This window comes from Salvelinus namaycush, chromosome 16 (assembly GCF_016432855.1).
Source record: "Salvelinus namaycush isolate Seneca chromosome 16, SaNama_1.0, whole genome shotgun sequence".
NCBI classification, from domain to species: domain Eukaryota; kingdom Metazoa; phylum Chordata; class Actinopteri; order Salmoniformes; family Salmonidae; genus Salvelinus; species Salvelinus namaycush.
Genome location: NC_052322.1, coordinates 13083698 through 13103739, shown reverse-complemented (window position 1 = coordinate 13103739; position 20042 = coordinate 13083698). Strand labels below are relative to the sequence as shown.

Below are 20042 nucleotides of genomic sequence, written 5' to 3'. Positions count from 1 at the left end.
TTTTTCATTGTCAATTTGATGAATACATGCTTCTTGCATGTAAGTTTAATGGGTTAAATGATTAGATAGATCATATAGCAATTAAATTGATCCATACATGTTCAATTGATCTGAGCGGTGCATGACCAACTAAATGCTTACATGCTCCTCAATATATACACTACCGTTCAAAAGTTTGGGGTCACTTAGAAATGTCCTTGTTTTTGAAAGAAAAGCACATTTTTTCCCCCATTAAAATAACTTCAAATTTATCCAAAATACAGTGTAGACATTGTTAATGTTGTAAATGACTATTGTAGCTGGAAACGGCTGATTTTTAATGGAATATCTACAGAGGCCCATTATCAGCTAATCCAAGTTTATCATTTTAAAAGGCAAATTGATCATTAGAAAACCCTTTTGCAATTATGTTAGTTAGCACAGCTGAAAACTGTTGTTCTGATTAAAGAAGCAAGAAAACTAGCCTTCTTTAGACTAGTTGAGTATCTGGAGCATCAGCATTTGTGGGTTCGATTACAGGCTCAAAATGGCCAGGAACAAAGTACTTTCTTCTGAAACTCGTCAGTCTATTCTTGTTCTGAGAAATGAAGGCTATTCCATGCGTGAAATTGCCAAGAAACTGAAGATCTCTTACAACGCTATGTACTACTCCCTTCACAGAACAGCGCAAACTGGCTCTAACCAGAATAGAAGGAGGAGTGGGAGGCCCCGGTGCACAACTGAGCAAGAAGGCAATTCTCACATGGAATAGCCTTAATTTCTCAGAACAAGAATAGATGAGTTTCAGAAGAAAGTTAATTGTTTCTGGCCATTTTGAGCCTGTAATCGAACCCACAAATGCTGATGCTTCTGATGTCAACTAGTCTAAAGGCCAGTTTTAATGCTTCTTTAAATCAGAACATTTTTCAGCTGTGCTAACATAATTGCAAAAGGGTTTTATAATGATCAATTAGCCCTTTAAACTTGGATTAGCTAACACAATGTGCCATTGGAACACAGGAGTGATGGTTGCTGATAATGGGCCTCTGTATGCCTATGTAGATATTCCATTTTTAAAAATTAGCCGTTTCCAGCTACAATAGTCATTTACAACATTAACAATGTCTACACTGTATTTCTGATCAATTTGATGTTATTTTAATGGACAAAAAAAAGTGTTTTTCTTTCAAAAACAGGGAAAATGTTTAACGGTAGTGTGTGTGTGTGTGTATATATATCAAAGTATGAATAATACCAAATGTGAAAGCAGAATGCTGACTACTTCAGCGCTACAAAATATAAATTCAATCTATTCTGAATTATTAAGAGGACTGGAAAGGGGTATAGAGTGAGAACATGAGTGGATGACAGGTGCAGGTGAAGATACCAAATGAAAAAAAATTGAATTATAGATTAAAAAATATAAACAGTCTCTCTTATAGCAGTCATGTCTTTCAGGTCCTCTTTAATTTACATCCATCTGTCCTCCATCCGTCCATATCCCCCGAAGCACCTCTCACAGGAGAAGCTTCCCATTGCGGTGTATTTTCAGAATCTTTCCTAGTCTCTGTTTTGCTGTTGCAAGTCCTTTCTTTGGACGTTTCCCTGAGATGGAGGTAGAAAGAAGGAATAAGGCAATGGGTAAGAAAACAGTTTGTCACATTTGTGAATCCTGTTCATTAGACACCAAATGGAGGAAAACAGACTGAAACAGGGAGGGATTATCTGGACAGGCAATTTTCATTTTCCGCTCTGAAATGTTTTCTGGTGTGTTCCCTAATGTGTTCCCTAATGAACACAACTCGCAGGGGTTACAGCAACAACAAAAAATCCCATGACTCAAACTTAAGTCGATCTCCGATTGATTTTCGGTGGGGCCAAAAAAAAAAAAAGTAATGACCATCATGCTTTTAGGGAAAGAGGATAATTTGTACATGTAAACTGCAAGTTTTACCAATTACAGTCCTTTTCAATTGGATAAAAACATTTATTATTCAAATAATGAAAAAAATGAATCGATATGAAAGAAATTCGTCACAGTGACAGAGAAAGATCTTAAACCCCTGAACTCATGTCTATGTGCTGTGAGGACGTCCATTCTGAGGACGTCCTCACAGTGTGTTTCTACAGTCATGACCGAAATTATTGGCACCCTTTATTCTTTATTAAGATGAGCAAAAATATAGGGCAGTGACGATCATGGAATTTTGGATGATGGTAATTGGTCAACCAAATGACCGCTGTCACTGTAATAACTGTTTGGGCGGGGGGCGCACATTTTCTCCTCTCTTCCGCAACTGACTGCATGTGCCGCCACAGAAATATAACGTCCTCATTCTATGATGGCATAATGGGTGGACTGGCAGCCATAGACCTGGTAAAGGAGTCATTGGAACGCAGAAGTTCCATTTACCAGATTGGAGAACATTCAACAAATCTGATCTAACATAGTGGATATTTGCCAAAACCTTAATGTTTTATGTACTGTAACAGGCCCACAATGTGCTTATTTCAGTCCAATTTGGATATATTTGCTATATAACATGTAGAAGTGACTACTAAATGCTAACTAACATTTGTATAAGATGGTTAGCATAGCTAGCATACAGAAATGGTTGATGGTGGTCAAAATCATTTTTAACGAATGTAGTTGATCGGTAACAATGACATGAACATGTGTTGGGGTTGACAACCATACAAGCATTATACTTCGAAATAATGTGAAACACACTAACAATAGCCTAAAAGTAGACTAATTTTGCTGGGGGGCATTGAGGAGAGTTGGGATCATTACCCCAAGGCCCTTTCCCCCCATGCGTTTCCATGGCAATTCCATTGTTTTGGCTGAGTTTGATTGACTTCTTTACCACATCCACTGCGAGTGTACCCATAAGTAAAATATGTGCTAAAATATATGCTGTAATTTGCTGATTCAACTCAACTGACATTACAAAAAACACATTCCATTGCATGAGGCACATCAGTTAAACATAATTTGAATGAACATTCACATTACCATGGAAATTATTGCATCACAATACCAGGCAGCCATTGTGAGTGTACGAATTAGTTAACCAGTCAAATTGCCAGGGTTAGATGATGCAAGCCTATTCTATTTCTGTGTGCTGCTGCACTGCATTGTCGTCATTCAGTCAGCTGTGAGTTAGATCCCCCAAAAAATGGTTAATTTATTTTCATGATGTCTGAACTATATTGTGTATGAAAAAAAGGGAAGATTACACTGAACAAAAATAAACGCAACGATCAACAATTTCAAAGATTTTACTCAGTTACAGTTCATATAAGGAAATCTGTCAATTGTAATAAATTCATTAGGCTCTAATCCATGGATTTCACCTGACTGGGAATATAGATATGCATCTGTTGGTCACAGAGATCTTTAAAAAAGTAGGGGCGTGGATCAGAAAACCAGTCAGTATCTGGTGTGACCACCATTTGCCTCATGCAGCGCGACACATCTCCTTTGCATAGAGTTGATCAGGCTTTTGATTGTGGCATGTGGAATGTAGTCCCACTGCTCTTCAAATCACTGTGCGAAGTTGCTGGATATTGGCGGGAATTGGAACATGCTGTCGTACACATCGATCCAGAGCATCCCAAACATGCTCAATGGGTGACATGTATGGTGAGTATGCAGGGCATGGAATAACTGGGACATTTTTAGCTTTCAGGAATTGTGTTCAGATCCTTGCAAAATGGGACTGTGCATTATCATGCTGAAACATGAGGTGATGGCAGTGGATGAATGGCATGACAATGGGCCTCAGGATCTCGTCACGGTATCTCTGTTCTACCAATCATTGACAGAGCCCTCTGTTCATAACGTTGACATCAGCAAACCACTCGCCCACACGATGCCATACACGCTGTCTGCCAACTGCCCAGTACAGTTGAAATCGGGAATAATCTGTGAAGAGCACACTTCTCCAGCGTGTCAGTGGCCATCGAAGGTGAATATTTGCCCACTAGTCAGTTACAACGCCGCACTGCAGTCAGGTCAAGACCCTGGTGAGGACGACGAGCACACAGCCGAGCTTCCCTGAGACAGTTTCTGACCATTTGTGCATAAATTCTTTGGTTCTGCAAACCCGCAGTTTCATCAGCTATCCAGGTGGCTGGCCTCAGACGATCCCGCACGTGAAGAAGCCAGATGTGGAGGTCCTGGGCTGGCGTGGTTACATGTGGTCTGCGGCTGTGAGACTGGTTGGACGTACTGCCAAATTCTCAAAAACGACGTTGGAGGCGGCTTATGGTAGAGAAATGAACATTAAATTCTCTGGAAACAGCTCTAGTGGACATTCCTGCAGTCAGCATGCCAATTGCACGCGCTCTCAAAACTTGAGACATCTGTCTCAAAACTGCACATTTTAGAGTGGCCTTTATTGTCCACAGCACAAGGTGCATCTGTGTAATGATCATGCTTCTTGATATGCCACACCTGTCTAGTAGATAGTGAACATTTCTCCTTTGCCAAGATAATCTAACAGGGATGTAAACAAATGTCTGCACAAAATGAAGAAAATTATATTTTTGTGTGTATGAAAAATGCCATTACGTGTTGTTTTTTTTGTTCAGTGTATATTATTATACTTATGTACTTGCTCAGAGAAAGAGATTTTAACAAGTAATATGTTCTCTCTCAAAAGATAGAGGTCCAAATTATTGGCACCCCTATTTCCAATACTTCAGCACCATCCCCTTTGCGAGGATAACGGTACTGAGCCTTTTTCTAAAATATTTTATGAGATTGGAGAACATATTTTATTTAACTAGGCAAGTCAGTTAAGAAAAAAATCTTATTTTCAATGACGGCCTAGGAACAGTAGGTTAACTGCCTTGTTCAGGGGCAGAATGACAGATTTTTACCTTGTCAGCTCGGGGATTCGATCTTGCAACCTTTCGGTTACTAGTCCAATGCTCTAACCACTAGGCTACCTGCCGCCCCAATTGCCGCCCCAACTGGGAGGGATCTTCGACCATTCATCTATACAACATCTTTCCAGATCCTTGATATCCTTTGCCGGTGCTTATGGACTTCCCTCTTCAATTCAAACCACAGGTTTTCAATTGGGTTCAAGTCCAGAAACAGATGGCCATTGCAAAATGTTGAATTTGTGGTCAATTAACCATTTCTTTGTGGATTTTGATGTGTTCTTAGGGTAATTGTCTTGCTGGAAGATCCACTTATGGCCAAGTTTCAGCCTTCTGGCAGAGGCAACCAGGTTTTAGGCTGAAATGGCTTGAGCTCTTTGGCCACGCACACCAGTGGTTGGTTTGGCGTTGAAAGAAGGATGCGTATACAGAAAATAAGGTCAACGGCATCAAACATTTACCAGTACCAGGACATTTTGCCCAAAACCTTGTTGCCTCTGCCAGGAGGCAGCAACTTGGCCAAAAGTGGATCTTCCAGCAAGACAATTACTCCAAGCACTTATGTACTTACCTCCACCAGCTCCAGCGCTGCCGGGGCTAGCTAGCCCAGCGGGGGAGGCTGCAGAGGGGGAGTAAGTGCTGCTGTTCTGGGGGGAGAGGGAGGGTCGTCTGGAGGTGAGGAACACCCCAGGAGCCATAGCCGCACTCCCTCTGGGGCCCCCAGGGCCCGCCGTGTACTCATGGTCCAGTAGGCTGGCAGAGTAGCACTCCACCCTCTGCTCAGGGCTTAAGTCAGGGGTGGGAGGCTCCGGGGCTAGAGGGGGGGAGGGAGGGGACGGCTCAGCCTGAGGAGGTGGCTGTGGTGGGGCAACGGGGCGGGGCTTTTTGGTGTACTTCCTCTTGGTGGGTTTCTGGATCTCCTGGATGAATAAACAATAGAAATATTAGACAGCAGTTGAAATTCAATCATTATCCCTAGCTCCTCAGAGGGTAGCATCTCAACATTTGGCTCTCATTTGTCAGTTTTTGGTGATTGTCTCATCTTTATTTTATTTAACTAGGCAAGTCAGTTAAGAACAAATTCTTATTTACAATGACGGCGTACACCGGGCCAATTGTGCATCGCCCTATGGGAACTCCCAATCATGGCCGGTTGTGATACAGCCTGGAATCGAACCAGGGTCATTAGTGACGCCTCGAGATGTAGCGCCTTAGACTGCTGCGCCACTCAGGAGCCTTCAAAATGTATTTCAATATGTGTAAGATTTAGTAAAGGGCACTACCGCTACCTGCCCTACCTCTCTCAGAACATGAACTTGTCCCAAACTGCCCCCTAACATACACTATATACAAAAGTATGTGGACACTGCTTCAAATTTGTGGATTTGGCTATTTCAGCCACACCCGTTGCTGATAGGTGTATAAAATCGAGCACACCGCCATGCAATCTCCATAGACAAACATTGGCAGTAGAATGGCCCGTACTGAAGAGCTCAGTGACTTTCAACGTGGCACCGTCATAGGATAACCCCTTTCAAACAAGTCAATTTGTCAAATTTCTGCCCTGCTAGAGCTGCCGAAGGTCAACTGTAAGTGCTGTTACTGTGAAGTGGAAATGTCTAGGAGCAACAACTGCTCAGCCGCGAAGTGGTAGGCCACACAAGCTCACAGAACGGGACTGCCGAGTGCTGAAGAGCGTAAAAAAATGGTCTGTCCTCGGTTGCAACACTCACTACAGAGTTCCAAACTGCCTCTGGAAGCAACGTCAGCACAATAAATGTTCGTCGGAGCTTGATGAAATGGGTTTCCATGGCCGAGCAGCCGCACACAAGCCTAAGATCACCATGCGCAATGCCAAGTGTCGGCTGGAGTCGTGGAAACGCGTTCTCTGGAGTGATGGTTTGTCGAGATCGGTGTGGAAGAACTTGACTGGCCTGCACAGAGCCCTGACCTCAACCCCATCGCACACCATTGGGATGAATTGGAACGCCGACTGCGAGCCAGGCCTCATCTCCCAACATCAGTGCCCGACCTCACTAATGCTCGTGGCTGAATGAAAGCAAGTCCCCGCAGCAAAGTTTCAGCATCTAGTGGAAAGCCTTCCCAGAAGAGTGGAGGCTGTTATAGCAGCAAAGGGGGGGGGGGGGGGGCAACTCCATATTAATGCCCATCGTTTTGGAATGATACACTACATGACCAAAAGTATTCCCCCTCCTCTCATCTCACCTGTTGTGCCAGTTTGGCAGCAGCTGCAGCAAGGCCAGTCTCTACAGACGCCACTCTGGCCCCCTCCCTCACTGGGCGCTCCTGTTTTGGCAGGGTGGGGGTTACCCGGGCTGAGGGAACAAGAAAATATGTTAGCAGAATTAATCAACGATATGTAACACTTTATTTGGAGAGTCCGCCTACAGATGGTTACTACATGTTCAACTAAGTATCAACAAATGTCCTTCGCTGTCGGTTTGGTCATGAAACATGTCCACTGTCTAACACTCAGTGACTTTAAGTTGAGTAGTGAGTACCTTTGGGGCTCCAAGGAGTGTCGTCCCAGTTTTTCTTCCTCTTCATCTTGGCCTTGTTGGCATGGTCCTCCTCATCAGACTCTAGGGAGGGATAGACTGAAACACACACAGGGGTTGGTTAGGAGGGTTGAGCAGGCAGGCAGGATAACGACGGTGACATCATTAGATCATTTAGTTTAGTATCCATCATAGTGCCTTAATTAGACCATGACTTATAATTCCCAGGTGACCTAAACCCAATGTTCGTGCATTTGTTTTAGCTCGACCGGGGGAACCAGTTAAGCAGAGGGTGCAAATTTCAGACCATTCCAAAACTAATGCAGCCAGGGCGAGGGGAGTAGTCTCTGAGCAGTAGCATGTTCTTGTGCTCCGTCCTCCTATGACTCACCTGGTCAGAAGTAGTGCACTATACAGGGAATAGGGTGCCATTTGGGACACACACAGCCTATGGGAGAATCTCAATTGAGATTCTTCCTCTGACTCACCATACTCGGCGTCTTTAAAACAGGTGCCCAGAGTTTCCTGCTCGTCTGGGCTGTCCTCGTCGCTAAGGTGACGGGCTGGCCGCTTGACAGGCCGCTTCCCAGGGCGTTGGAATGTTGTCTTCTCTTTGGAGGCTCCTCCCCCTCTGCTCTTATTGGCTCCTGTCACCCACACGGCCCGCCCTCCTTTCTCTTTGACCATGCCCAGGCCCTCAGAAAGCCCCCCGGAGACAGACCGAGGGGAGGAAGAGGAGGAAGAGGAGGAGGAGGAAGAAGATGGAGGGTTGGCCATGGAGAGCATGCCCTGGATGGCATCTCGCGTGCTGGGAGAGGCTGGGGCTTCCTCACTGGAGGGTGGAGAGGGAGGACAAGAGATGAGTGATCACCACACAAACAGCACTAAAATGTAGAGGACATATGTTGCAAAAATGTATATTACGCAAGTTAACCTGTTCTGTTCATGAAGGCAGTGAGTGAAACATTCATCCTCCCAACTTCATTGGCTCCCATTTTGGATACATTTTTCCATTGGCAATCTGATGCCAAGGCAGAACGCAAATACATTTTTCGAATGATTGACTTGAGTTCAAATAGATAAGACAATACGTGGTAGTCTGACTGCTCAGAATATCTGAACACAAGTTGCAGAGGGCTGGTTTTGAGAATAAAACAATATGATTGAGGTTTCTGAAATGTCCAGAAGTGTCAGTCAGGCCGTACCTGAGTGCAGAGTCCAGCCCTGCCACCTGTTTGCTGGCTTTCAGCAGGTCCAGGATTCCCCCTGCTCCACCCTTCACGCCATGGACAGTCATGGTCTCCTCCTCATCTGTGGTGTAGTCCTCCTCAATGTCAAAGTCCACCTCTCCTGGTTCTCTGATGCGATGTGGGTCAGAGCATGGCTTAGCCCTCGGCAGCTTCCTAGGAAGACCTGACGGAAACAGGGTCTTGTTCAGTAGGCATAAAATGGAAGAATACCATTTGAAACTGTGTGAAATGGGGAGGAACTAATAGAAATGCTACATTTGTACGTTTTCCTTAGCAAAAGGTTGTTACAACATGTGCTCTGATGGAAAACGATCCAGGCATACATACACAGGTTTATAGTTTGTTCCTTGCTCCACCAACGGACCAAACCTGCCCCAGACACCAATGATAAAACTGACTGGTAGATTACGTCACTCTATCCCAAAGGATGCCTAAAAAGTGTTTTAATTGCTTTCATATCAATTTAGCCTCAAGGCTCAGAAGGCTGAACCAAATGCCCCAACAAGTTCAGAAAACGTTTTTTTTTTATTGCTTAGTAATGCTATCACGAAAGAAGTGCTCTCGAAGTATATTTCCATTTGTACTATATCATGTAAACTTACCAATTAGTTTCTTCTTGCTGGATCCCCCAGCCTTGCGTCGTGGAGGAGGTGTCTCGTCAATCTGTAGCTCGTCCTCTGACTCAAAGTCTGACAGGGCAGACCCTCCCATAGCATGGTGCTGGAAGTGAGGTGCACGGCCGGCACTGTTACTGCCACCTGAACGACCACCCTTCTTCCTGTGGTCAGAAAGACAGAAACTTATATGAACGTGTCGATGACACAATGTCAAATGCAAACAGAAAGTGATAAGAGATAAAGAGGTCGCCTAACATCCCAGTCTTACCCCTGTATTTTGCCGTTGGTCAGCACCAGCTTCAGTTTGCTCTTGCTCATTTTCCCCTGGAACTCCTCCAAGGGTAGCTCAAACTGGAGATGGAGAGAAATCACAAGCACCCATTAGCATCACAAATCCATGCAAACAAACACTGTACTCAGGTTGAGAGCTGAATAAAACTAGAACTTTCAACTTTATTTGTCCCAGAGGGATTTTGGTTTTAGGTAAAATGACTATTTCATTTACGTTTCATTTATTAAAATGTATTTGACAGGGACAAGGCACATCAATCACCAATTGAACAGACGCACCTTGTTCTTGTTTTTCTTGTTACCAGATTGGCATTTCTTCAGTGTGTGTTTGGTGTGGATCTCCAGGAGGTCCAGCTCTCCTGCCTCTTTCATTAAGCCCTTTTGGCCCTTCTTTTTGGGGCTGGGGGACACATCCTTGGGTTTGGGGCCTCTCTTCTTCCCCGGGGGGCGGCCAGGGCTCTGGGAGACGGCTAGAGGGGAGGCTTTGGGGAGGGGCGAGGGGAAGCCCTGTGTAGAGGTGAAAGGAGCCGCAGGACGGCCTTGCTGGAAGATGTCCTGGAGTGGCAGAGAGGACAGAGTACTTTCAGTAAGCCAGACTGAAATTAATTCATACACACTCATATGCCTGATAGGGACTCACTATAGTGGTGACCTGAACTGTACAGACTCAGATATTATGGTAGATGAACAACTAGGCCAGTCCAGTAGCTTGGCTCAGTTTGCCTCAGTGTACTCTTTTGGGCTCCTGAGTGGTGCAGCGGTCTAAATCACTGCATCTCAGTGCGAGAGGCGTCACTACAGTCCCTGGTTTGAATCCAGGCTGAATCACATCCGGCCATGATTGGGAGTTCCATAGGGCGGCGCACAATTGGCCCAGCGTCGTCCAAGTTTGGCCGGGGTAGGCTGTCATTGTAAATAAGAATTTGTTCTTAACTGACTTGCCTAGTTAGATAAAAGTTAAATAACTAAATATAATCAATAAAAAAAATGAAATATTTGTCAGTGTCTCCACCTCCCCAGGCCAGCTTACCTCCACCAGTCGTATCTCCTTGGCCAGGTCCTTGACCAGCTGCTGAGTCTTAATGGTCTCTGGAATCTCCACCTCGTGGTCAGTCAGCGACTGGTGGAAGGACAAAAACATAACGTCACCATAAGACACAAAGGACTATAGCGCCCACTACAACTAGCTTCCTGATATCTTGTGCCATTGTTCATAATGTTTACGACTGACTATGAAGGATGTTATAACGTCTTCAGTGGCTGCTATAAAGGCTTGATGAATGCATAGATAAGGGGGCCTACAGTAAAGAGCTACCTCTTTGCGTGTCCAGGTGCGGAAAGCGTTGTTGAGGGCTTTGGCTCCGTGGACCAGGTAGGTAGCAGGGTGTCTGCGGTTCTCTCTCAGACCTGCAACGTAGACCAACATAGAAGTTATCAAGGTTCTTGACAAACATTGCCCAAAGAAATGCAGTTCATTAGAGAGCAGAGGGAAAAAACATGTTTATGATGAAGCACCTCACCTCTGAATGTGTCAAGCAGGTGCTTGCCAACATACCAGCACACAGTCTCAAAGTTTGGGAAACTGAACAGGTCGGCTGTACTCAACCTCTTCTCTATTTCATACGCTCTGATGAGGAAAGAAGACAGAACACAGGGTGAATGGTTATTCACATTTGGTAATTGGAATGTATAGTACAATGGTAATGGAAATGTATTGAGTGAGCCATTTTCAAAATGGCATTGTAGTTATGAATGGTAGAGAAAGGTTCCTATGATCAGTTCAGATAAACTGAGTACTGCAAGTGATACGACTCACGTTTTAGTAGGAGGCAGGAGTGAAGGGACTTACCGGAGCTGCATGTCAATGTTGAGACTGTGTAGGAAATTCCCTCCGAAAGCCACGCAGTCCACAGGAGTCAGTACAGCATGGATCCATCCTGAGAGAGACACACACAGGTACATTGAAAACCCTCAGGCATATACAGGTAAAATACAATCATACAGTTGAAGTCGGAAGTTTACATAAACTAAGTTTAAATGTATTTGGCTAAGGTGTATCACAATTCCTGACATTTAATCCTAGTAAAAATTCCCTGTCTTAGGTCAGTTAGGATCACCACTTTATTTTAAGAATGTGAAATGTCAGAATAATAGTAGAGGGAATTATTTATTTCAGCTTTCATTTCTGTCATCCAGTGGGTCAGAAGTTTACATACACTTAATTAGTATTTGGTAGCATTGCCTTTACATTGTTTAACTTGGGTCAAATGTTTCAGGAAGCCTTCCACAAGCTTCCCACAATAAGTTGGGTGAATTTTGGCCCATTCCTCCGGACAGAGCTGGTGTAATTGAGTCAGGTTTGTAGGCCTCCTTGCTCGCACACGCTTTTTCAGTTATGCCCACAAATGTTCTATAGGATTGAGGTCAGGGCTTTCTGATGGCCACTCCAATACTTTGACTTTGTTGTCCTTAAGCCATTTTGCCACAACTTTGGAAGTATGCTTGGGGTCATTTGGAAGACCCATTTGCGACCAAGCTTTAACTTCCTGACTGATGTCTTGAGATGTTGCTTCAACATATCCACATAATTTTCCTTTCCTCATGATGCCATCTATTTTGTGAAGTGCATCAGTCCTTCCTGCAGCAAAGCACCCCCACAACATGATTCTGCCACCCGTGCTTCACGGTTGGGATGGTGTTCTTTGGCTTGCAAGCCTCCCCTTTTTCCTCCAAACATAACGATGATTATTACGGCCAAACAATTCTATTTTTGTTTCATCAGACCAGAGGACATTTCTCCAAAATGTATGATCTTTGTCCCCATGTGCAGTTGCAAACCGTAGTCTGGCTATTTTATGGCGGGTTTGGAGCAGTGGCTTCTTCCTTTCAGGTTCTATCGATATAGGACTCGTTTTACTGTGGACATAGATACTTTTGTACCTGTTTCCTCCAGCATCTTTACAAGGTCCTTTGCTGTTGTTCTGAGATTGATTTGCACTTTTCGCACCAAAGTACGTTCATCTCTAGGAGACAGAGCGCGTCTCCTTCCTGAGCAGTATGACGGCTGCGTGGTCCCATGGTGTTTGTACCAGCGTACTATTGTTTGTACAGATGAAGGTGGTACCTTCAGGAGTTTGGAAATTGCTCCCAAAGATTCACCAGACTTGTGGAGGTCTACAATTTATTTTCTTAGGTCTGGCCTAATTTCTTTTCATTTTCCCATGATGTCAAGCAAGGAGGCACTGAGTTTGAAGGTAGGCCTTGAAATACATCCACAGGTACACCTCCAATTGACTCAAATGATGTCAATTAGCCTATCAGAAGCTTCTAAAGCCATGACATAATTTTCTGGAATTTTCCAAGCTGTTTAAAAGGCACAGTCAACTTAGAGTATGTAAACTTCTGACCCACTGGAATTGCGATACAGTGAATTACAAGTGAAATAATCTGTCTGTAAACAGTTGTTGGAAAAATTACTTGTGTCATGCAAAGTAGATGTCCTAACCGACTTGCCAAAACTATAGTTTGTTTAACAAGACATTTGTGGAGTGGTTGAAAACGAGTTTTAATGACGCCAACAATCTAAGTGTATGTAAACTTCCGACTTCAGCTGTACGCTACCAGTCAAAAGTTTGGACACACCTACTCATTCAAGGGTTTTTCTTTATTTTGACTATTTTCTACATTGTAGAATAATAGTTTAGACATCAAAACTATGAAATAACACATATGGAATCATGTAGTAACCAGAAAAACTGATAAACAAATCCAAAAATATATTATATATTTGAGATTCTTCAAAGCAGTCACCCTTTGCCTTGACAGCTTTGCACACACTTTGCATTCTCTCAACCAGCTACATGAGGTACTAACCCGGGAATGCATTTCAATTAACAGGTGTGCCTTCTTAAAAGTTAATTTGTGGAATTTCTTTCCTTCTTAATGTGTTTGAGCCAATCAGTTGTGTTGTGACAAGGTAAGGTTGGTATACAGAATATAGCCCTATTTAGTAAAATACCAAGTCCATATTATGGCAAGAACAGCTCAAATAAGCAAAGAGAAATGACAGTCCATCATTACTTTAAGACATGAAGGTCAGTCAATGCAGAAAATGTCAAGAACTTTTCAACTTTCTTCAACTGCTATGATGAAACTGGCTCTCATGAGGACCACCACAGGAAAGGAAGACCCAGAGTTACCTTAGCTGCAGAGGATACGTTCATTAGAGTTACCAGCCTCAAACTGCAGCCCAAATAAATGCTTCACAGATTTCAAGAAAAAGACACCTCTCAACAGCAACTGTTCAGAGAAGACTGCGTGAATCAGGCCTTCATGATTGAATTGCTGCAAAGAAACCACTACTAAAGGACACCAATAAGAAGAAGAGACTTGTTTGGGCCAAGAAACACGAGCAATGGACTTTCACCAGTGGAAATCTGGCCTTTGGTCTGATGAGTCCACATTTGAGATTTTTGATTTCAACCGCCGTGTCTTTGTGAGATGCAGAGTAGGTGAACGGATGATCTCCGCATGTGTGGTTCCCACCGTGAAGCATGGAGGTGTGATGTTGCATTGCTGGTGACACTGTCTGTGATTTATATAGAATTCAAGGAACACTTAAACAGCATGGCTACCAAAGCATTCTGCAGCGATACGCCATCCCATCTGGTTTGCGCTTAGTGCGACAATCATTTGTTTTTCAACAGGACAATGACCCAGCACACATCCAGGCTGTGTAAGGGCTATTTGACCAAGAAGGAGAGTGATGGAGTGCTGAATCAGATGACCTGGCCTCCACAATCACCGGACCTCAACCCAATTGAGATGGTTGGGGATGAGTTGGACCGCAGAGTGAAGGAGAAGCAGCCAACAAGTGCAGCATATGTGGGAACTCCTTCAAGACAGTTGGAAAAGCATTCCTCTTGAAGCTGGTTGAGAGAATGCCAAGAGTGTGCAAAGCTGTCAAAGGCAAAGGGGGGCTACTTTGAAGAATCTCAAATATATTTTGATTTGTTTAAAAGTATTTTGGTTACTACATGATTCCATGTGTTATTTCATAGTTTTGATGTCTTCACTATTATTCTACAATGTAAAAATTATGAAAAACTTGAATGAGTAGGCGTGTCCAAACTTTTGACTAGTGCCGTATATGAACTGGCACATAATATATACGGAGTTCTGACAAGCTCCACCAGGAATGCACTGTATGTAAAACACATCACCAGAAGCAATAACAGGCCTGTCACAGCACTAGTCCCTGTTTCAGAAGACAAACCATAACATCTGACCACACTTTGTTGAATACCTGGGTAAATGAAGAGGATGAATACCTGTTGGGATGAAGAGCGTGTTCCCCTGTTTGACAGAGCACTTGTAGCACATGTCCACCTGGTCCCCGAAGAACATCTCGTTCTGATTGGACGAGGAGCTCCAGCGCTCAAACAAGGCAAGGTTGGCTGGCGTGGGGGAGATCAGGTAGAAGATCTTCTCACCCTGAGAGACACACGTAGACATTTATCTAACAGTGACAGCGCTCACTAATCAACCTTTCCGTTTCCACATCAACGTGAAAGTGGAAGAGTTAAAAGGAGAGAATTTTCATCCGTCAGACAGACATAGCATTACAATGACGAACAAGGTAAAGTCAGGCATGGACATCATACATTAAAATATTATATCTCTCTTAAGTCTCCTAGTATATAACACTCCAATTATGCATGTCAGCACAGCAGGAAGAATGCCTAGTTCAAACAGTCCCTTTACACAATCTGGCCCAAAAATGTCCCAATAACTGCCCTCTTCTTACCCGTAGTACATGGTACCAGACAGAGGTACCTCCGAAGTCGATGTGGAAGTCTGTGTAGCTGTCCTTGACCCCCATGAGGCAGTATTTCTGGACGTTGGGCCGCTCAAACACGGACTCCTCAGGCCACAGGTTCTCCACCCACGACAGCTTCCTCACTATCTTCGGAGTCTCCACCAAATTTGACAGCCTGTGACAGAAAATGGACATTTGACTTTTGTTCAACCAAATGATGTACTGGTGACAAGGAAGACCCCTAGAGAGCAATACCAACCAATGAGTGGACTGCATTGACACAAGAACAAGCAGTGTGGTGTACCTGGTCTCAGAGAACTCTAAGCTGATGACGTTGAGGACTCGGTCTCTGTTGGGGCTGTTGTAGTACTCCACAAAGTCTCCTAGGCGCATCTTCAGGTCAGCTTGGCGAGACACGTCAATCACATCAATCTCCCTGTCCGGACCTATAGACAACACGCAATCAACAAACAAAACACGTCTTGCCGCTCCCCACACAGAGTGCTTTATTCCTGCACCGTGATCATATACAACATCAACTTCACAGAGGTCTTGTTGTGTGAGATAAGACCGTAGTTTACTCTGGTAACCTACACTAGGTTACATCTCTTATGGTAATGGCATGTCAGGTTGAGACGTGAGTAGTTAAAGAGCAGGTATGACAGAGCCTTGTACTGTATGTAGAGTTGCAGGTTTACATTGACATTTTAATCATTGAATTGAGCAGATGCCCTTATCCAGGGAGACTTACTTAGAGTCAGTGCATTCAACTAAGGTAGGTAAAGGTACCATAGAAGACAACATATAAATCAGTGTTCTAGTTAATGATGTGGGGAAAACAAGCAAATATTAAAATAACTGCACGTGAAACCAAAATTGTCGCTAAAGACGGAGAGGTTTACCGATGTAGTGCTCTACGTCGTTGACTCCGAAGTTCCCCGGGGGCAGGTTCATGCCCAGGCCGTCCCTCCTGAGGACCATGACAGGAACACTGAACGAGCGCTCCTCCAGGAACTCCACTGTCAGCTGGGCCCCCGACGGCTTTAACAATACCTCATCAGCACTGCACATAGAGATGGGAAAATAGTGAGGGACACAGAGAAATAGAATAACTGGAATGGGAAAAGCGTCTTAGACTGCTGCAATTTCACAGTACACTCAATATGGCAGATATGGTATTATGATGCAAAATTCAACTTCTATGGTGAGAACCAGGTCAGAACTGTAAAGTTAGAGAAAATGATTAAAGTCCCACTCGAAATTATACATTATCTGACAATAAAAAAATGCAGATTCAAAAGCCATATTTTTGACCACTCAGATAGTTGAGACGCTATACTGTATAGACGCAAGCAAAACGCTACGCATGAAATCCTTTACATTGTAGGTCTCGGGCTGGGTTCTTTCTCTGCGAGGCGGTCATTTTAGGTGTATGTTCATGCTAGATAAAAGACAGTCTGGAAGAGAATGAACACGTATAGACATAATGTAATACGGGAGGTTTACCTTGGAAAGGTTCGGCTTCGTAGCTCCCTGACAAACTGTGGGCTGCCTGTCTTTACCGGTCGACCAGAAGTTTCTCTTCCTCCAGCATCAGCCTGCTTGGTACCTCCACGCCGCTTCCTCACTGCGGAACATACAGGGGACAACAACAGACTTGCATTACAACCACGCTACTACTACTTGTGCTATTACAACCACACTACTACTATACTATTACTACTAGGCCTACATTACTACTAGTAGTATTACTAAAGGCAGACCAGGTAACAAAACTGACAGAAGTGAGGAATTGTTATGTGTATTGGCATGTGTATTTCTATAGAGCCAGGTTTCCTAATCCCGTCCTAGAGTACCCCTAGCCATTCAGAATGTATTCAGAACTAGCACACCTGATGCTACAGATTCAAACAGGTCTGAAATATGGGTGAAATATACAAATACAGCCTGGGAAGCAAATTCAAAGAGACTGAGAGGGACTTACTGACAGAGGGCCCATGGGTGACCTGACAGTTGGGACAGTGGTACAGGTCAATCTCTGCTGCTTTGTCTTCCTCCACTCCAACACAACTAGACAAACAAACAAACATGTACTTATAGCCTACTGTATACAGTCAGCAATTATACTGAACAAAAATATAAACACAACATGCACCAATTTCATTGATTTTACTGAGTTACAGTTCATATGAGGAAATCAGGCAATTGAAACATTTATTAGGCCCTAATATATGAATTTCCCATGACTGGGAATACTGATATGCATCTGTTGGTCACAGATACCTTAAAAAAAAATTGACCTCTGGATCTCGTAATGGTACTTTTGTGCATTCAAATTGCCATCGATAAAATGCAATTGTGTCTGTAGCCTGCCCATACCATAACCCCACCGCCACCATGGGGCACTCTGTTCACAACGTTGACATCAGCAAACTGCTTGCCCACACAACGCCATACGTGTTCTGCGGTTGTGAGGCCGGTTGGACATACTGCCAAATTCTCTAAAACAACGTTTAAGGTGGCTTATGGTAGATAAATGAACATTCAATACTCTGGCAAAAGCTCTGGTGGACATTCTTGCAGTCTGCATGCCAATTGCACACTCCCTCATAATTTGAGACATCTGTAGCGTTGTGTGACAAAACTTTTATTGTCCCCAGCACTAGGTTCACCTGTGTAATGATCATGCTGTTTAATCAGCTTCTTGATAGGTGGATGGACTATCTTGAAGGAGAAATGCTCACTAACAGTGATGTAAACAAATTTGTGCACAACATTTTTGAGAAATAAGCCTTTTGTGCATATGGTACATTTCTGGGATATTTTACTGCAACTCATGAAACATTGGACCAACACTTAACATGCTGTGTTTATATTTTTGTTCAGTGTAGTAACGCTCAATGAAACTGAAGTATAACTTACCTTCCATGGAACCAGTCTTGACATATGTCACACTCGATCATAAAGCGTGTGACATCGTAGGGCAGGCGACACAGGCAGTACACTGGAACAGACGCCATACTGGGAGTGTAAACTGACTGACAGTTAGGCTTAAATCTACTCTGTGAATATGGCAGCACGACACTAGTTTGCAATTAGAATTAGTTTACGGTTGCATTGAGCTCTGAAAAAAAATATATGGTTCAAATGGCGTTTGTACTGAAGCAGCACAGTGCAGTGCCAGTAACAGGTTAACTGTGGTGTGTCACTTCACTTGGAATAGGTGCCTAGCCCACTGCTTTCTGTCACACATGGTGCATTGTATTCGCCATGATTAGGCACCTGTTGAAATGGGAAAGAAGAGAGCACAAACATATATGTCAAAAAGTCTGCAGGGATGTGGGTGTTAATTTGAGGATAAGAAAGTTAAGTTTTTAAGTCGTTTTACTGACCGAATGTTCTCACTGTAAATTGCTATACTTGGCTCGCTAGCAGTGGGTCTGAATAGTAAGCTAGCCCACGATTAGGCAATACAAAAGTTAGCTAGCTAACAATAACACTTATAAACTGGCTAATAAATGTATGGGGAGGGGTAGGCCTTGCAAAATGTCTGACAGCTCTCGCATATGAATTGGAATTCAGACAAATAACTGGCTAATTAGCTAGTACTAGGGGAGGGAAAGTAACATTAGCCAGTTAGCAGCTTAGCTAGCTAACTATAGTAGCTAGATTTGTAAACACTGCAGCCTGGCTAACAATGGCTTTTCGCAAGTACCTAGACTATGCTAACGTAACTAGCTAACAAACGAAAAGCGCAGGTAATTGAACGTTACCGATTCATAGCAAGCTGGTAATAATGTGTATTAGTTCAACGCTATCTTTTCGTTAGTTCCAATTCAAGACCACACATAGCCAGTTTATTCGCTACAGTAACTTAGTTGTCAGCGCAACATGCTAGCCACCATTGGCTAAGCTTAGCAACTTAAGTTAGCTGGTAACGTTAGCTAAACAGCGGATAAGTCTATATTTAGCTAAATATATTGCATTTTAAATTAGTTGATCGTGAAAATAGTATTGAATTACCTATAAGTAAGTTGTACGTTCAGAAAATCGATCCGAAATAATTTCTTACCGGGATTTAAACTGTCCGATTGCTGCAGAGAGGCCACCGGCCAAGCATTCGAAATCGGTTGAAATCCTTACGAAAGACTGAGGATCGATGAGGCCTTATTATGCAGCGCAAAGTATTCAAAAACAGCCCTTACTGCATTGTCTTTTTCCCCTACAAATGATATCCAGGTGTGTAGGTTAAGTCACAAAATGTATATTGCAGGGTTTGAAAAGATTAAAAGACCACTACATGAGCACTGTTACTATAAACAACTCAGAAATACAGACATTTGTGATGGAGCAACGCCATTTCAAAGCACTCGCATAGACTGTCTGTAGTTGAAGGAACAATAAAGTTGCGCTAGTGAAGAACTACAATAGCGGTACATCAATACTTCAAATGTAGGCCTACACACAAAATGAAACAATATTTACATTGCAGTTGAGTAATTAGTGTAATAACCAGCTATTGCACTGTAATAACTGCAATAACCTGGGCCTGTATTTATACTGAACAAAAATATGAGTGCAACAAGCAACAATTTCAAAGATTTTAGAGTTAACAGTCCATATAAGGAAATCAGTCAATTGAAAGGAATTCACAGATACCTTTAAAAAAAGTAGG

The 20042-nt window shown here is 43.3% G+C and overlaps 1 protein-coding gene across 1 annotated transcript; it reads right to left on the bottom strand.

Moving 5' to 3' along the window:
* Window positions 1-1133: 1133 nt before the first annotated feature.
* LOC120061008 (histone lysine demethylase PHF8-like) lies at window positions 1134-19746 on the bottom strand. Its single transcript, XM_039010486.1, has 21 exons — window positions 19440-19746; window positions 18290-18649; window positions 17352-17437; window positions 16874-16994; window positions 16270-16430; window positions 15672-15813; window positions 15356-15542; window positions 14880-15042; window positions 11399-11486; window positions 11070-11176; window positions 10865-10956; window positions 10580-10669; window positions 9829-10104; window positions 9527-9609; window positions 9244-9419; window positions 8597-8804; window positions 7880-8223; window positions 7395-7490; window positions 7099-7208; window positions 5444-5792; window positions 1134-1584 (listed from the first exon to the last, which is right to left on the bottom strand). Exons 2-21 carry the CDS (start codon window positions 18385-18387, stop codon window positions 1496-1498), a joined length of 3066 nt encoding a protein of 1021 aa, XP_038866414.1. The 5' UTR covers window positions 18388-18649; window positions 19440-19746; the 3' UTR covers window positions 1134-1495.
* Window positions 19747-20042: the final 296 nt, after the last annotated feature.